Here is a 14,941-nt window from a genome sequence, read left to right on the forward strand (position 1 = left end):
AGGGACTCAGTGGATCCTGTGCTTGCCCAGTGCCCCAGTCCATGGGGGTGTGGGGGTGTCTGGCTATTGCAGGTGGGGAGACCGCCTCCAATAACTTCTGCCCACCTACCGTTCCCTATTCCAGGATTAGGCAGAGGAAAACTTTTCTCTATGTACCTGTCCAGGCAAACCGCTCCCAAGCTGAAGAGGAGATGGGTCGTCTTCCATCCTTCCGGCACAGAGGACCCATCGGCAGCAACGAGGCCGTGTTTGGCCGAGAGGACCGTGGTCACGGCAGCGTCTACTTCTGCAGGCATCAGCCTCCGAATCAACTGGCCTAGGAGCCCCAGGGTTAAGTGGTAGGTTTCATTCAAATGGCCGGCATTCGAGATCACAACTTGAAACATCAGCGGGAGGATCTGGTCCAGGTTCATCAGAGACATGGCCGAGTCCTGCAGAGAGGGCAGAAGGGGGCAGGAAATCAGAGGACTGGGGATGTGCTTCACTCCTTTTCTCCGTTTCCAGCTTTTGCCTACTTCCAGCTGGGAATGGACTGCTGGTCTCACCTGAAATGTGTTTGTAAGGTAAAGGTAAAGGGACCCCTGACCATTAGGTCCAGTCGTGGCTGACTCTGGGGTTGTGGCACTCATCTCACTTTATTGGCCGAGGGAGCCGGCATACAGCTTCCGCGTTATGTGGCCAGCAGGACTAAGCCACTTCTGGTGAACCAGAGCAGTGCACGGAAACGCCGTTTATCTTCCTGCTGGAGAGGTACCTATTTATCTACTTGCACTTTGACGTGCTTTCAAACTGCTAGGTTGGCAGGAGCTGGGACCGAGCAACGGGAGCTCACTCCGTCGTGGGGATTCGAACCACTGACCTTCTGATCGGCAAGTCCTAGGCTCTGTGGTTTAACCCTCAGCGCCACCCGTGTCCCAAAACAAATGTGTTTGTAATGGGTGTCAAATAAACACCTGGCCTTCAAGGCAAGAAATGTTCAGAGTCAAGAGCACGTAGCTCTTTCCTGTCCTCGCTCAGTCTGTTTCCTGCCTTCATCCAAGGTGGGCTGTCTATCCAGCTGTTTATTCACCTCTGCTTTTTACGAGCAGGCCGAAGGTGGATGGATCAGCCTGAGGCTGTCCCATTCAGCAGTCAGCTGCACTCTCCACACCCAGTTGCAGGTTCAGGTGGTTTGGTGGGGTCCCAAGGATGGGCAAAGGACACCTCCACCACGCAGTTCTTTGTTAAGCCTCTGCCCTCTTCTCCAGCTGCTTTACCCGCTTCCTTCTTCTTGCCACCCAGAAACTTCCTGGCTTCCCTTCCCCCAGTTTGTGCAGATTCTTACTGATTTCAAGCGAGGCAACATGGCAGCCAGCAACCCAAGAATCCTCTTCTGGGAGCACTCGGCAAATATCTCCTCTTGGCTGGGCATTGCCTTCTCTTCAGCTCGGCATGGAGTCAAAATGTCGGCAACTTCAGCGTCTGTAAAATGAAAGAAAGCAACATAAATTTCTCTAAATTGCAGAATTGTCATTACTGTTGAGGTAGCTGGTTCACAGTGCGCTCCCTCTGCGTGCTTGACTTTGTTTTGCTTTCGGCGTTGACCATGGTGCAGCATTGCATCTGCAATGTGATAACCGTGGTTAGCTTTAACTTTCCTTATGGTATTTCCTTATGCTCTGCAAGATCAGACCAGAGGACCATCTGGTCCAAGAGTCCTGTTTCCTACAGCAACCAACCAGATGTCCCTGGGAAGCCCCTCGCAGGAAATGAGTACATCATGGTTATTCACCAGCAGGTGGTATTGAGAGGCATGTCTCAGATTCCTGAGGATACAGCCATGGATTGATCTTTGAGTACACTGTCAGCAATATGCTGGTATCACACAGCTCTACTTCTCCTTTATATCTGCAGGTGAGAAAATGGATGTGCTGGACCGTTCTCTTGCCTTGGTAATGGACTGGATCGGAGCCAACAAAACGAAGCTCAATCCAAGTACGACTGAGCCACTGTTAGTGGGTGGTTCCCTAGAACGAATGGATGAGAGGTGGCCTGCCCTTGATGGGCTTACACTCCATCTGAAGGAGCAGGTACATAGCTTAGGGATACTCCTTTGCTGTCGCTGGAAGCTCAGGTGGCATCAGCTTCGGCTGGTAGTCCCGCAGTGCCACTATCTGGACAGGGATAGCCTATCTTCTGTTGTCTATGCTCTGGTAACCTCGTAAGTCAGATTGCTGCCACGCGTTATACCACCTCTCCCCATATGAACCAACCCAGACCCTGTGATCATCACCTGAGAGCCTTCTTGTGTCTCCCCCGCGAGAAGCCCAGAGTGTGGCTCCCCACTTATGGACTGCTCTCCCCAGGGAACCTCGCCTGGCAACTTCATTATACAGCTTTAGGCACCAGGCAAAAGTGGTTGTTTCTTATAACTAAGCCTTTGTCTGATTAACATTCTATGTCCTTTTAAACATGTTTGTAGGAGGGTGGTGGTGGTGTTTGATTTGTTATTGTTCTTATTATGTATTTTGTGTTCTCATTTTGTATGTTTATGTTGTGATCTTCAGATGCAAGGCGTGCTACAAATTTAATAAAATAAAATAATAATAATAATAATAACAACCCCTTTAAAAGTCCCCTAAGTTGGTGCAATGAATGGTGTGAAGCAGCACTTCTTTGAAGCATCTAGCCTCAATTTAGCCAGTCCTCCAAGCCACCTTGGGAGGCCTGTGCACTCCCGCATCTGCACTCCCAAGCACGGCATCACTTCCTATTTGCAGTTTAGTGCTAATCAAGGCTTACTGCAATGCTCATATTGGTAAACTATGACTAGCACTTACCTTTCCTCTATTAAGTTCTCTGAACATGCATAAACTTCTGCTCAGAAATTATTCCCTCTCCTTCCACCAACTCATTTTTCCACATTTAAGATAAATATAGTTTGTAAGGCTGCTGGTTAGGGTGTCTTGAAAGGCACTTAGTACATTTTAGGCAATTTAAAAATGATTACTATCGACTACATGTTATTACCAGCTGCAGGCGCAAAGTAATTTTGGTGCCAAACAATGGCAGAGCCACAAACTTAGAAGAAACATGTTCAAATGATAAAGGAGAAAGACATTTAAAAACAGAGTAGTGACTTGTAATTCTAGGAACCAAAAAGGAGTAATCTTTACCTGCAGATACAGATTCCTTTGCTTGAAAATCTGCATTAAGGGCAAACTTCTCTCTCTCTTGTGTTACCACCTCTTTCTTCAGTGGAAGGCCGTTGGAGGGCTTGCCCTCCGTTTTCACTTTCTGCGCTCGTTCGGTATCTGCAGAGGCCTGGATTTCATCAGCGTTTCCATTCCCCTACAAATAAAGGAGAGGCGAAAATTGCAAGAGTGCTCTTATGTAGTTGGCAAGCCTGACTTGTCAAAAGCTAAAACAAACAGCAGGGTGGAGCACCTGAAGGGTTCAACTTCACCAAATTGGGCTGCCTTAAGAAGGTTCTCCCCCCTCAGCCAGAGGGATTTGTTTCCGCTGAGTCCTGATCCAGATGGGTCCCTAACGTCCAGAGCAGAAGGAATTTGTTAAGTCTGCACTCCATCCTTCCAGGGATGGAGGAAACTCCCCTGCTGAAAAGCGAAGGGAGTGGGTGGTGGTGATTGGCAGTGTAGGTGTGTGGGAAAGAGGACGTGTGCGCTCAATGAATGGGTGCACTTGCCATGTTCCTTGCGAGATGAGAGCTTCGTTTCCTACACTTTTGAACTATTAGCTATCAGCCTGAAATTACCACAAATACACAAAACCAAGGTGAAGTCAGATTCAGGCCCTGGGAAGCCATCATTCGTTCCACCCACCGCTCATGTCTCTTTGTTAACAAAAATAGGATTCTTCATCAATGACAATATTCACAGGTGAAGGTATACCACAGTTAATCGTTTGCTGTGAATGTGGAGCTCACTCCCACCTTCTAGAAAACAGGAGTCAACATCCTCCTGTTCTGCCTTATCTGCTTATAAGCTGCAAGAATCTGGGTAGCTTTTGCCTACCCGGTATATCCTACAGCTGTTTTGGTTTATAACTCACAGCAGACCAAGCCAGCATGGCCACAGGATGCTGGGGCTGAAGAGAGTTGTAGCCCAAAACATCTGGAAGGTACCATGTACACAAAAGTTGGTATAGGCAGTCATTATAACTGCAGAGAATCATAAAAAGGGACACCAAAAGAGGGACCAATTTGAAGCATCTTTCGTTTACATTGAAGCATTTTTTAAAATATATATTTACGTTGCAGTGGGTGAAAGATGCAGACGTCGCCTTATCGGTTTCCATGGCTCTCTCACCAGTGCCGTCTGTTGAATTTTCAACTGATAGTATCCCCTTTTCAGGTAAAGATTCACTTTCTGGCAACATGCAGAGCAGAGCGAGGCTTTTCAAACCTGGGTGTGGGGGAAGGAAGATAAGATGATCCAAAAGCGGAACATGAATGGACCAGATCCTAAATGTGTACTGGGGTGAGGGTAGAGGAAAAGAAGGAAATAAATCCAACTCTCATCATAATTAGAGCAAGTTCTGGAACTTGAGGGTTAAGAAAATGAACTCTGTGCCTCCCTCACCCCTCAGCAGTGTTCAAGAATCCAGACCAGCTCATATGGGGTTTACTGCCACTGCTGAAAGCCTCCCTTCCAAATTATCCTATTCCCTAGCCACCAGGGATGGGGAAAGGCAGCCTTATGGACTGAACAGCCCACACTGGGTAGAGAGTAGTTTAGCAAAAAGAGCAGTGCAGGTACAACATGTTTTGACCGTGGGGGGTTTTAATAGCTGGAAGAGGGTGTCCCAACAATGCCCCCCAATCCTTTATTATTTAAATTTCTTAGCCACTTTTTTCTATGGCAACTCAAAGTGACTTACAATATTTTAATCAAAAAACATATACACCGGCAAAAAACCAACACCCCTACCATAAAGCATCCCACCCATGCAAAAAGTTAACCTCTGCAATCTCCATACTGAAACGGAATTCAGATGCAGACCTTATGGCAGGGTGCAGGGATTCCCTAGTCCTCCATACGCTGCTGAACTACACTTCCCATCAGCCTCAGCAGGCATGAACAGTGGCCAGGGATGAGGGGAGTTGTAGTTCAGTAACAACCAGAGAGCCAAAGGCTCCCCACTCCTACCTTACAGCTTTATATCAGAGCAACAGGCCTTAGCGCGTGGGCAGAATCTATGCCTGGGATAAGCAATGTGTCATCCCCCACTCCTACCGATGCTCTGCCCTGGGTCTGAGCAGCCATCCCCACGTCCTTCACCTTTCCCATGCTGCACTTTCACCAGGCAATCCCCAATCAGCTGGATGCACTGCTGCTGCAGGGCCCTGGCATGGGCGACGACCTGGGGGTCAAGTGCCTCCTCGCCATCCCCTTGCTTGCCGCTCGACAAGTCGGCGCTGTAGAGAGCCAGAGCGGAGAACAGCAGCCAAGAGTAGTTGTGAAGGTAGGGTTGGATGAGCCGATGGCGGTCACTGATCCGGATGGTCATCATCGGGTGCGCTGTGACGCTGTGGGTGGGCAGGTGGCTAAAATGGAGGCGAGGAGGGAAGAAAAGCAGAACTTCTCATTACGATGGATGGCTGGCACTGCTACTAGTAAAATGTCAACAGGATGCATGTGACTGCCTCTAGGCGAAAGCGGGGTTGTGCTCTGTGGGGCGCATGGGCACAATACAAGTCTCTGCAACCTAGACTGTCATCTTCTTTCTTGCTTATTTTCTGAAAATGCTTACAACATACAAGCCTCGTATACCCCCAACCCCTTCAAAAATACTGCTCCATCCATATGGGCTCTGCACAGTTCCTGGCACTGGAAACAAATTCATAGGGCAAGGATGTAGAGGTACCCTATTCCTAGTGTCAGATTAGTAGGTTCAGGGGCGGGGTGTTCATAAAAGAAACCAGGTACATCCGGCAAGCGTGTGGGCTCCCCACCCCTAACTCAAGCTAGATTGGGAGAAGTGCTGAGCAAATTGCACCTGTGGATTAGCCAGGATTTGCCCCCACACCTCCACCTGATAATGCCAAAAAGTAAAGGTAAAGGGACCCCTGACCATTAGGCAGACTCTGGGGCTGTGGCGCTCATCTTGCTTTATTGGCCGAGGGAGCCGGCATACAGCTTCCGGGTCATGTGGCCAGCATGACTAAGTCGCTTCTGGCGAACCAGAGCAGTGCACGGAAACGCTTCCCGCCAGAGTGGTACCTATTTATCTACTTGCACTTTGACGTGCTTTCAAACTGCTAGGTTGGCAGGAGCAGGGACCGAGCAACAGGAGCTCACCCCATCGCAGTGATTTAAATCGCCGACCTTCTGATCGGCAAGTCCTAGGCTCTGTGGTTTAAAATCCCAAAGTAGAGGTGCCCAATTCCCAAGCGTGGTCACGTTAAGATTCAGAAGGTTGTGAAGGCAGAGTACCTCTCAGAGTACTTCTTGGCGGAATAACACCCAAAGCAAAGGTCAAAATCTTCGCACACGTTGCAGTTCATGCGCTGCCCAACGATAATGCCCTGGCAGTGGTCGCAGGCATATTCCATGTTGACCATGTCATGGTTCGCCTCGTGGCCTTCGGGTCTCACTCCGCCTACATGGGATGCAAAGGGAGAGCAACGAGTGTTCAAAGCAGCCATCGTTCGTTCAATATCTACACCACTCTTGCAGCAGAACTGTTGAATAAAGCCGTTTCCTCAGCCTCTGCTGCCTGGTACCTTCCAGATGTTTTGGACTACAGCTCCCATCAGCCTCAGCAAGCACAGAGGGGCGTAAGCTGTAGTGCCAAACATCTGGATGGCACCAAGTTGGCAAAGCTGATATGTTCTGATTTCTCTTTCTTAAACAGGCTTAAAATTAACCCTTTGGGGTGCACACTCAGTGTCTTTGCATGGGCCAAGAGCCGGAAGGTTCAGAGTCCTTGCTGGTAGGACTTTTGAATGGCAAAAAAATGAGATGTTTTGCTTGCATGGAAAATGCCCTGCTGGGTGTGACCAAAGACACATTTAGGTTCCATCAGCAGCCCGTTGGGAGTCTCCAGGAAACTTGTGAGAGACGAAAAAGCAGCACTTCTTCCCCACTGCGTCTGGTATTCTGAAGTTTACTGCTTTGGGCCATGGAGGTTCCATTTAAGTATCACCTGGAGAGGCCAAGGCTCCAGTTCAAAGCCTGTCTTTGACACTTCTGGGTCCCCCTGAAGCAGAGAAATGGGGAGCCGGTGGCCCTCCAGACATCGCTAGAATGCAGCTCCCATCAGCCCCAGCCTGTATGGCCAAGGGTCAGGGATGATGGGAGTTGTAGTCCAGCAACATGGAGGGCCACAGCTTCCTTATCACTGCCCAAAAACACAAATAAGCTTGGGTTGATGCGAGCTGGGAGTTTAGAGAATAGCTAGAGGGCTGCAGGTTCCCCATTCTTGCCCCCAGAAATAGAAAGAGGAAAGAGTGAAGGGAAAGGAAGGGAGTAGATAACTTGAAGTCCCTCTTCTCTGCTGGGAAAACAGGCCAGTAGTAGTTGATGAATGTGCTGGGAATCCACATAACATACATACACACCACTACCTGCAAATTATAGTATTTCCATGTTTTACACACTACCCCTCCTTTTTCTTCTGTGGACAGTATTGCCTGTGTCAAAATTCAGAAAATTGGTGCCATTTTTTTTTAAGTTAATGCAAAAGGATCGTCTTTGGTGCCTACTTTTTTTTAGAAAAAAGAAAAAGAAAGATGTTAAACTACAGAAAACTGAGCACCCCCTTTGAAGAAGAAACAATGCCATTTCTGGCTAACCGGCTTACCCAAAAAGCACGTTTTGCAAAGATCCATGTCGTTGCACTGCAAGCAGCGGTAACGATGCCAAGGAGCGATCTCATCGCACCCGTCACAGGATATGTCCACGTGTAACAGGTCACAGTAGCGGGCAATGAACATGTGCATCTGGAATGAGACGTGGAAACACTTTTCACGGGCTTGCTTTGCAGAAAACTTTAAACCATAAAATGCCACCATCTTGGCTCTTCCCACTGCAGGTCTAACTCAAGAGCCATCATCTGTAGCATGGGCAGATCAATATATTTATGATAGAAATCGTTGAATTGTAGAGTTATTCTTAAATGCATATTTTTAATGGGCATTTTGCTTTGTTCTTTGAGCTTTGAACAGTACTGCAAAATCCAGAAAAGTGCAAAACCCAAGAGGTAACTGTGCAGGTCAGACCACATCAGAATATACAAGAAAATTAATTCCATGCAAGCTACAGTGCCTCTAGATCAGGCATGTCCAACAGCTCGATCGCGGGGCGCCCTTGGTCGATTGTTCCCCCCCCCCAAAAAAAAGCTAAAAAAACTTTGGGTCTTCCTCGCCCAAAAAAGCGCAACAACTTTGGGTCTTCCTCCCCAAAAATCCAATAGTTAGATCACTGCCAGTTATTTTATAGTGGGAGTGGATTGCTGTCTCTTGGTAGTCGGACATGCCTGCTCTAGATAATGGAGCAGGAACTGGGAAGAAAGCCCATCACAGGGAAACATCAGGTGGGAAGAACATGAGTTTTGTGAAGCCTGGAGGGCTTTGGAAAGAAAGCAGATGGATGCAGAATTGCTTCTCGGAGTTTTTTTCTCTCTCTCTCTGCATAAACAGTGCTCTCAATTAATGCCAAGGGAGAACTTGGTTTCAGGCCCAAGGAGGCTTCTGCTTCTAAGAGCCAATTCAGGTGAAGCCTACAGTAATATCTTTAAGTAGTATCATGAGCTTATACAACGCTTCCAGGTACAAACAAAGCTGGTTACACACTCCCTGTACTCCCAGATTCAAAGCTATCCTGTGAGCAATATTTTGGAACTTAGAAGTACCTAGCATGCACATTCTGAGTTCCCAACTCCATCCGCCTATCAGTGTTTTCAGCCAATGACTAAAATGTGTTTTTTAGTCATGTTGCTGGTTCATTAAAGTAGCTCTGTGAAAGGGTTTTAAACCAGCTGAATATATATTTTAATGCATTTCCAGGATTCTCCTCCGCCCTGCCCCCCGGCCCCCATTTTGAAAGTTTCACAGTGATAATGATATACTAATGTTGTTATATGGTTGTTTTTAATTTGCTGGCTTGGGTGGATTTGACCCCAAAAGGCATCTTATAAATATTTAAATGCATAGATAAAATAGAAGGCAAATCAAAAATTGACAGCTAGCTAAAAAGTCGCAGGAAAATGAAACATAAAAATGCCTTCCGAATCCCAAATTGGGGGGGGGGGGGGGACGGACGGGACTGCATGCTCCCAGGGCCACTGGGTGGACTTCATAGCTCAACAGGTTTGAAGGAGCATCTTCCAAAGCCAATGTCAGTCATATGCCTTCTTGTGTTCAGGATACATCCTCCCTTTACCCCATCCCACAATGTCATCTCCAGTTCTCGGAGTAGGGTCCTTGGGCCTCTCGTACGTGCTACCCCAACCCCTCCTGGCTACAACATGCCCATCCATGCCTGCCTATTACACCAGCTCTGCCTCCACCTGCTCTACCTCTTGAGCCCTTCCACCAAACCCAGACAAAAAGTTTTCATTCTACTGACCTTCCTCTGCTTCTCTGGATCAGCCTGGCTTATCTTGTCGCACCAGCTTTCAAAGACTCCTTCTTGACACTCGTCCATCCACTCGGAGTTCTGCTTGTAGTCTGCGAGTTCCTCTTCCTCGCTCCACTGGCTAGGAACAAAGGCACAAAATTAAATGCTTTCTACTTAGAACGGCAGGACCAAAAGAATGGGGGAAGAGGGGCTGCAATGTTTAATGGATTAAAAGCCGTTTGATTCAAGTAAAAAGAGGCCTCAGGTTAATATGCTTCCAATATCTTAACTGTAGCCTGAACCTGGTGTTCCAGATTAAGAGCTGAATAGAAGAATTGTTCAGTAAGTCATCCACAATTATGCAAATTAATTTCATTAATGCACAGGATTGCCCCTGCCCCTCCAATCTGGAGAATGTGGCAAGCCTGGAAGCTTGGAGGAGGGGGGCAAGGACATCTCTTCTACAGTCCTGCTGCTCTTTTGAGGGTCTCCATCTCAGAAACGCAACAAGCATAGGTCAGTGCGTAGTCAGGGACAATATCCTGCAACTTAGGGAGAATGGAAGGGCCCTGAGAACAGAACACCGCACCACTGAGGGAGTCCTTTCAGTGGTAATGCCCTGGTTTGGGGGATGCCCTCACCAGGCAGGCTTACAGCAGTGCCTCTGCTGTCAACCTTTCAGCACCAAGGGAAGACCTCTTCATTTCCCCACGTTCCAGCATTTCTAAAAACTGTTTTCTGTTTTGCTCTTTAAGGTTTTATCTCTATGTTCTGTTTTTTAAAACTCAAGTCAACTATTTTTCACACTTTCACATGAGCACTTTTGTTAATGGGTGGCACAGAAAAACTTGGTGTACTCCGGTTTGTTTTCATAATTAGCACAAGCACTAAACCTATCAATTTAACCCTCTTTAGGATGACTATTAAAATTAATGCTTTAAAAATAATTTGGTCTTCTTCCAAAGAATCTCCTTGGAGTGCCTGCTCTAAATTGAATTATCTGAGGCCAGTAAGAGTTTTCGGTGCTAGCACCATAGTTATGGAACAGCCTCCCCAGGGAGGTTTGCCCAATGCCAGCTTATTTCCAGCAACACCCAGGTCTTCTAAATAGCTGGTGGAGTATGACCTTCTATGTTTTTAAATCTGTGTTCTAACTTTGGAGGAGCAAGGATGCAGGTTTTGATTTCATGGCTTCATGACCTAATTTGCATTTCCAATGTGTTTAGAATTATTTCCTGTTAAACCACAAAGAGAACTTTATGCTGTATTGGAACAGCATGCAAATGCCATTAATAAACGAAGTTTCAAAAAGTGGGCTAGCCCTTCCAGAAACTCACAGCCCCTACCAGCCATAGGAACAAATATGGAATCCTGCAATGCAGGCAGTTGATATATTAATGCAAACAACAAACATCTCAGTCTCAAAACACTTCAAACACGAGGCTCCCCCACAAAGGGAAAAAACAACAACAAGGCATCTGTATTTTTTTAAGAGAAAGCCAGCTCTTGTAAGAAACAGTAACTGCTTTGGGAAATATCTTTATTTTGCATTATTTATTCACTCGTCAGATTTCTACCCCACCGTTCAGCCAAGATCCTCTCGAGGCAGTTCTGGGCAATTCCTACGAATGCACAAGCGACTTCCCAGCCAAAATTATTTCACAGACTTTCAAAGAATCCGAGTTGGAAGGGATCCCAAGGGTGACGTAGTCCAACCCCCTGCATTGCAGCAATCTCAACAGGCGGTCTCCCATCCAATTTGAAACCATACCAGACCCTTCTTAGCTTTGCAAATGTGCTAGTCGTTTTGTTGCGGCACCGATAGGAGTGTCAAAGCAAAACAAACCCAGGTACTTGTCCCAACTTACCAAACTATGCTGTCATGTGTACTTATGTTCTCTCGTGACATGTTGATAAGGAGGTGTGGCAGCTGTATATCAACAAAGAAGGAAAGGTCACTTGGCTCCCAACCCATGTCCAAGAGGTGAAGGAGAGACGTCTGCACGCAGGACAAGGCAGGGAGCAACGATCTAAACGAACAGGGAAGACAAACCAGGGCAGTGCAATTAAAACACGGAGGAGCTGCAAGGCTGCAGGTGGCAAAAGCGAAGGAGAAGGGACAAACGGCCTTAATTTCATTTGGGGGGTAAAGGGGGCTATGACCAAAGGAGACAACATGACGGAATTTGCACATAGTGTGGAGGGAAGCAACATTGGAAACAACCTGATTTTTCTCCCTTGTTCATAATACAGAGCCTTTTCTGTGGCTGCTCCCCTACTGCGGAATTCCTTCCCAAGAGAGATCAGACTGGCTCCTCCCTCCCCTTGTTATCCTTCTGCCAGCAGGCTAAGCAAGACCTTCCTCTTCAGACAGGCCTCTGAATACTAAAGTGCAAAGACTGCCCACTGGGCTGCTGTCAGGGCAAACTGCATTTAAATTGCTGGTTTTAAATGTGTTTTATTAGTTTGCTTTTGTAACTTTGTGTTTTATAAAGTTTTTAACAGCTTTGAGCTGCCTTGAGTCCCAACTTGGGAGAAAGGCAGGATATAAATACCTTAATAAGTAATAAATGATACCCAGAGCTCAGAGTGATGCAATAAAATTGATTGATAGTAAGTTATGGGACGACAATAGGATGTACTCTTCACACAACACCAGGGACAATTACCATGGTGGTTGGAGTAAAGGAGTCTTACAAAAAAAAAGGATCTTGTATGCTTTAAGAGAAAGAAAGAAAGAAAGAAAGAAAGAAAGAAAGAAAGAAAGAAAGAAAGAGGTCCATACTTCTCATTGAGGTCGTTAAATCCTTTCAGAGCGTTGACCAAAAAGAGAAGAAGCTGGTAGTAAGATTCCCGTATTTCCCGGTGCAGCTCAGCCCCACAGCCTTCCAAGTGTGCAAAATAGCTGGAAAAGAAGATATATAGGCTGTTGGATTGCATTTTATAAGCCTGCCATTGTGTAATACTTCCCAACAACCATAGCTACTTCAATCTACCATTGCACTGACATCAGAGCAAAGGGGCAATGAGAAGAACCAAAACAAAGGGGTGGGGGAATACATAACTTGAGCTATTCCCAAGATCACCCATTAAAATATGACAGTGCTAAGTGTATGACAGGCTATCTGTATTAAAAAAATATTTTTTATTAAATATGCTGGCCTCGGGTACCCCCATCAAAGGTGTAGGCCATACTAAGAATGATGGACCAATGGCTTGATTGGACGCATTCCGCTCTCTGCTAACTTGAGCTAAAAATGAACAACTGCCTATGCCTGAAGTGCAGCTTCCCACATGTCTTACTTTGTGAAGTCTTTTTGGCAAGCCAGGAGTTCCAGCAGGAAGATGATGCAAGGTGGGGTGAAGCAGTGAGGCTGGCTGAGGGATTCTAGGCACTGGAGGATCATCTTCAACACTTCCAAGATGCTTTTGGCTTGAGCTTTCCTCAAAGCAAGGACTTTCAGAACACTAGGAGAAACGCACACACACACTTTCCTATTAAACCTTTTCCTGCATTGGCACAAGGGGACGGTGCATTCACCCACACCGATGAGCTTCTCCGTCAACAGAGAACTGGTGATGTCAAGAAGCCTAACAAAGTGGCAAGTGGTGGGTATTTATCGATCAGGACAAAATGTGGCAGCAAAGCGATGACAACACGCTACATGGCTTTATGGTTTGTTATAACAAATGATCTCTTTCAGCTTCTGCCTTCTGGAAGAAGGTATAGGGTTATAAAGGCCAGGACTAGCCGCCTGAGAAACAGTTTCTATGCAAATGCAAATCTGGTTCTAAGCGAAGCATAAGGGGTCTCTATAGTATAGTGTATTTTAAAATGGGGTTTCAGAGTTTTTAGGGGATTTTGAATGTTTGATGTAGTTTTTATGTAGTTTTATGTAGTTTTTATGTAGTTTTATGTAGTTTTTATGTAGTTTTTCAATTTCATTGTTCTGCATGGGACAATGACAATAAAGATATTGCATATCGTATATATCGTATAACAGGGTTTCCTGATATATACACAAAAGCAAGAAATGCTCTCACATACACTTGCCCACCGGGATGGAATTCTTAACTCAATAATATATTTCTATACTTTTTTGTACTGCTTAATATACGTAACCCCTAGGCAGTTTACGTAAAGTGTTAGAACCAAAAACAAATACTTCTCACAAAACATTCACTGTTGAGCACATATTCTGAAGCAAAACACACCTTGTGCCATACTGCGGTTCCTCGTATCTGATTGGCCACTGTGAGAACAGGATGCTCAACTAGATTGGCCATTGGACTGATCTAGCAGGGCTCGTCTTATGCTCTCACAGCATCCTATTGTTCAGCAATAAGCCGCACAGGCCAAGAGGTAGGAGCCAAACAAGCAAATCTCAAACGCCCCTTGAGGTTTTCCTGGAGCCTCTATTTAATGAGACGTCTGGTTTTTCTTACCGGCACAAAATTGGATCTGGCTCACCTTTCATGAGAAAGAGATTGGTCCTTAATGAAGTCCAAGGTGTGTTTCAGGATGGGGTATTTCTCCTTAATGCTGGGCACAGGCTTGGACTCCTCCATGGAGCGGAAGGAGAGGAGCCGGAGCCTCCCGCGGCTGAACGGAGGCTTCCGGGTGGGAGTGGAGGGAGGGGACAAGGCATCTTCTTGCTCCGACAAGTTACTGTCAAGGGATTTGCTTTGGGACGCAGGAGACACTTCTGTCTGCGGCGAGTCTGGCACCTGCTTCCTCTTTGAGCTGGAGGCTGTGGCCTGACCTGCCTCCGGGAAAACAAAACCAGTCACTCCAGAGACAGGGGAAGAATCTGATGCTTGGAAATCCGCTTCGACGACAGAGCTCGTCCTCCGACGTCGGTCTCTGTGGCATCGCCCAAAGTCCTCTGCGTGATCCAAGTCGTGGCCTTCTGCCTTGGTCCGTGCAGGCAGAAAACTGAGCAAGAGGTGACTTTTCTGGATGCACTGTTGCGCTGCAATAGAAAGGCATCAAGCGCATCATGAGAGCAGTGCAACTGGGCTCCTCCTGCTCTGTGCATCTCGTATCAACAGCAGTGGCGTAGAGTGGGGGGTGCAGGGGGGGCCGGCCGCACCGGGCGCAACATTTGGGGGTTAGGGTTAGGGGGCGCAAATCCACGGGTTAGGGGGCGCAAATTACTTGCCTTGCCCCGGGTGCTGACAACCCACGCTACGCCACTGATCAACAGATGAAATGTTAAGTATTTCATAAGTGCACGGCCTACCTTACAGCTCTCGCTGTAATAATAATAATAATAATAATAATAATAATAATAATAATAATAATAATAATAATAATAATAACAACAACAACAACAACAATAATAAATTATTTGTACCCCGCCCATCTGGCTGGGTTTCCC

General features: G+C 46.6%; 1 protein-coding gene across 2 annotated transcripts in view; it reads right to left on the bottom strand.

Annotated features, from left to right (window-relative positions):
* Nucleotides 1-14,941, bottom strand: part of ZZEF1 (zinc finger ZZ-type and EF-hand domain containing 1) — a 70,698-nt gene that overhangs the window by 21,962 nt on the left and 33,795 nt on the right. For both annotated transcript variants that reach the window (XM_082201332.1, XM_082201333.1), the window contains exons 29-40: nt 14,032-14,533; nt 12,864-13,028; nt 12,346-12,465; nt 11,429-11,590; nt 9,570-9,699; nt 7,804-7,942; nt 6,435-6,600; nt 5,280-5,545; nt 4,252-4,403; nt 3,156-3,330; nt 1,325-1,461; nt 157-431 (exon numbers count right to left, since the gene is read on the bottom strand). In XM_082201332.1, coding sequence (XP_082057458.1) covers nt 157-431; nt 1,325-1,461; nt 3,156-3,330; nt 4,252-4,403; nt 5,280-5,545; nt 6,435-6,600; nt 7,804-7,942; nt 9,570-9,699; nt 11,429-11,590; nt 12,346-12,465; nt 12,864-13,028; nt 14,032-14,533 — 2,389 coding nt within the window. The remainder of the gene's footprint in view (nt 1-156; nt 432-1,324; nt 1,462-3,155; nt 3,331-4,251; nt 4,404-5,279; nt 5,546-6,434; nt 6,601-7,803; nt 7,943-9,569; nt 9,700-11,428; nt 11,591-12,345; nt 12,466-12,863; nt 13,029-14,031; nt 14,534-14,941) is intronic.

Source organism: Podarcis vaucheri (genome assembly GCF_965113315.1).
Source record: "Podarcis vaucheri genome assembly, chromosome: 15".
Lineage (NCBI taxonomy): Eukaryota > Metazoa > Chordata > Lepidosauria > Squamata > Lacertidae > Podarcis > Podarcis vaucheri.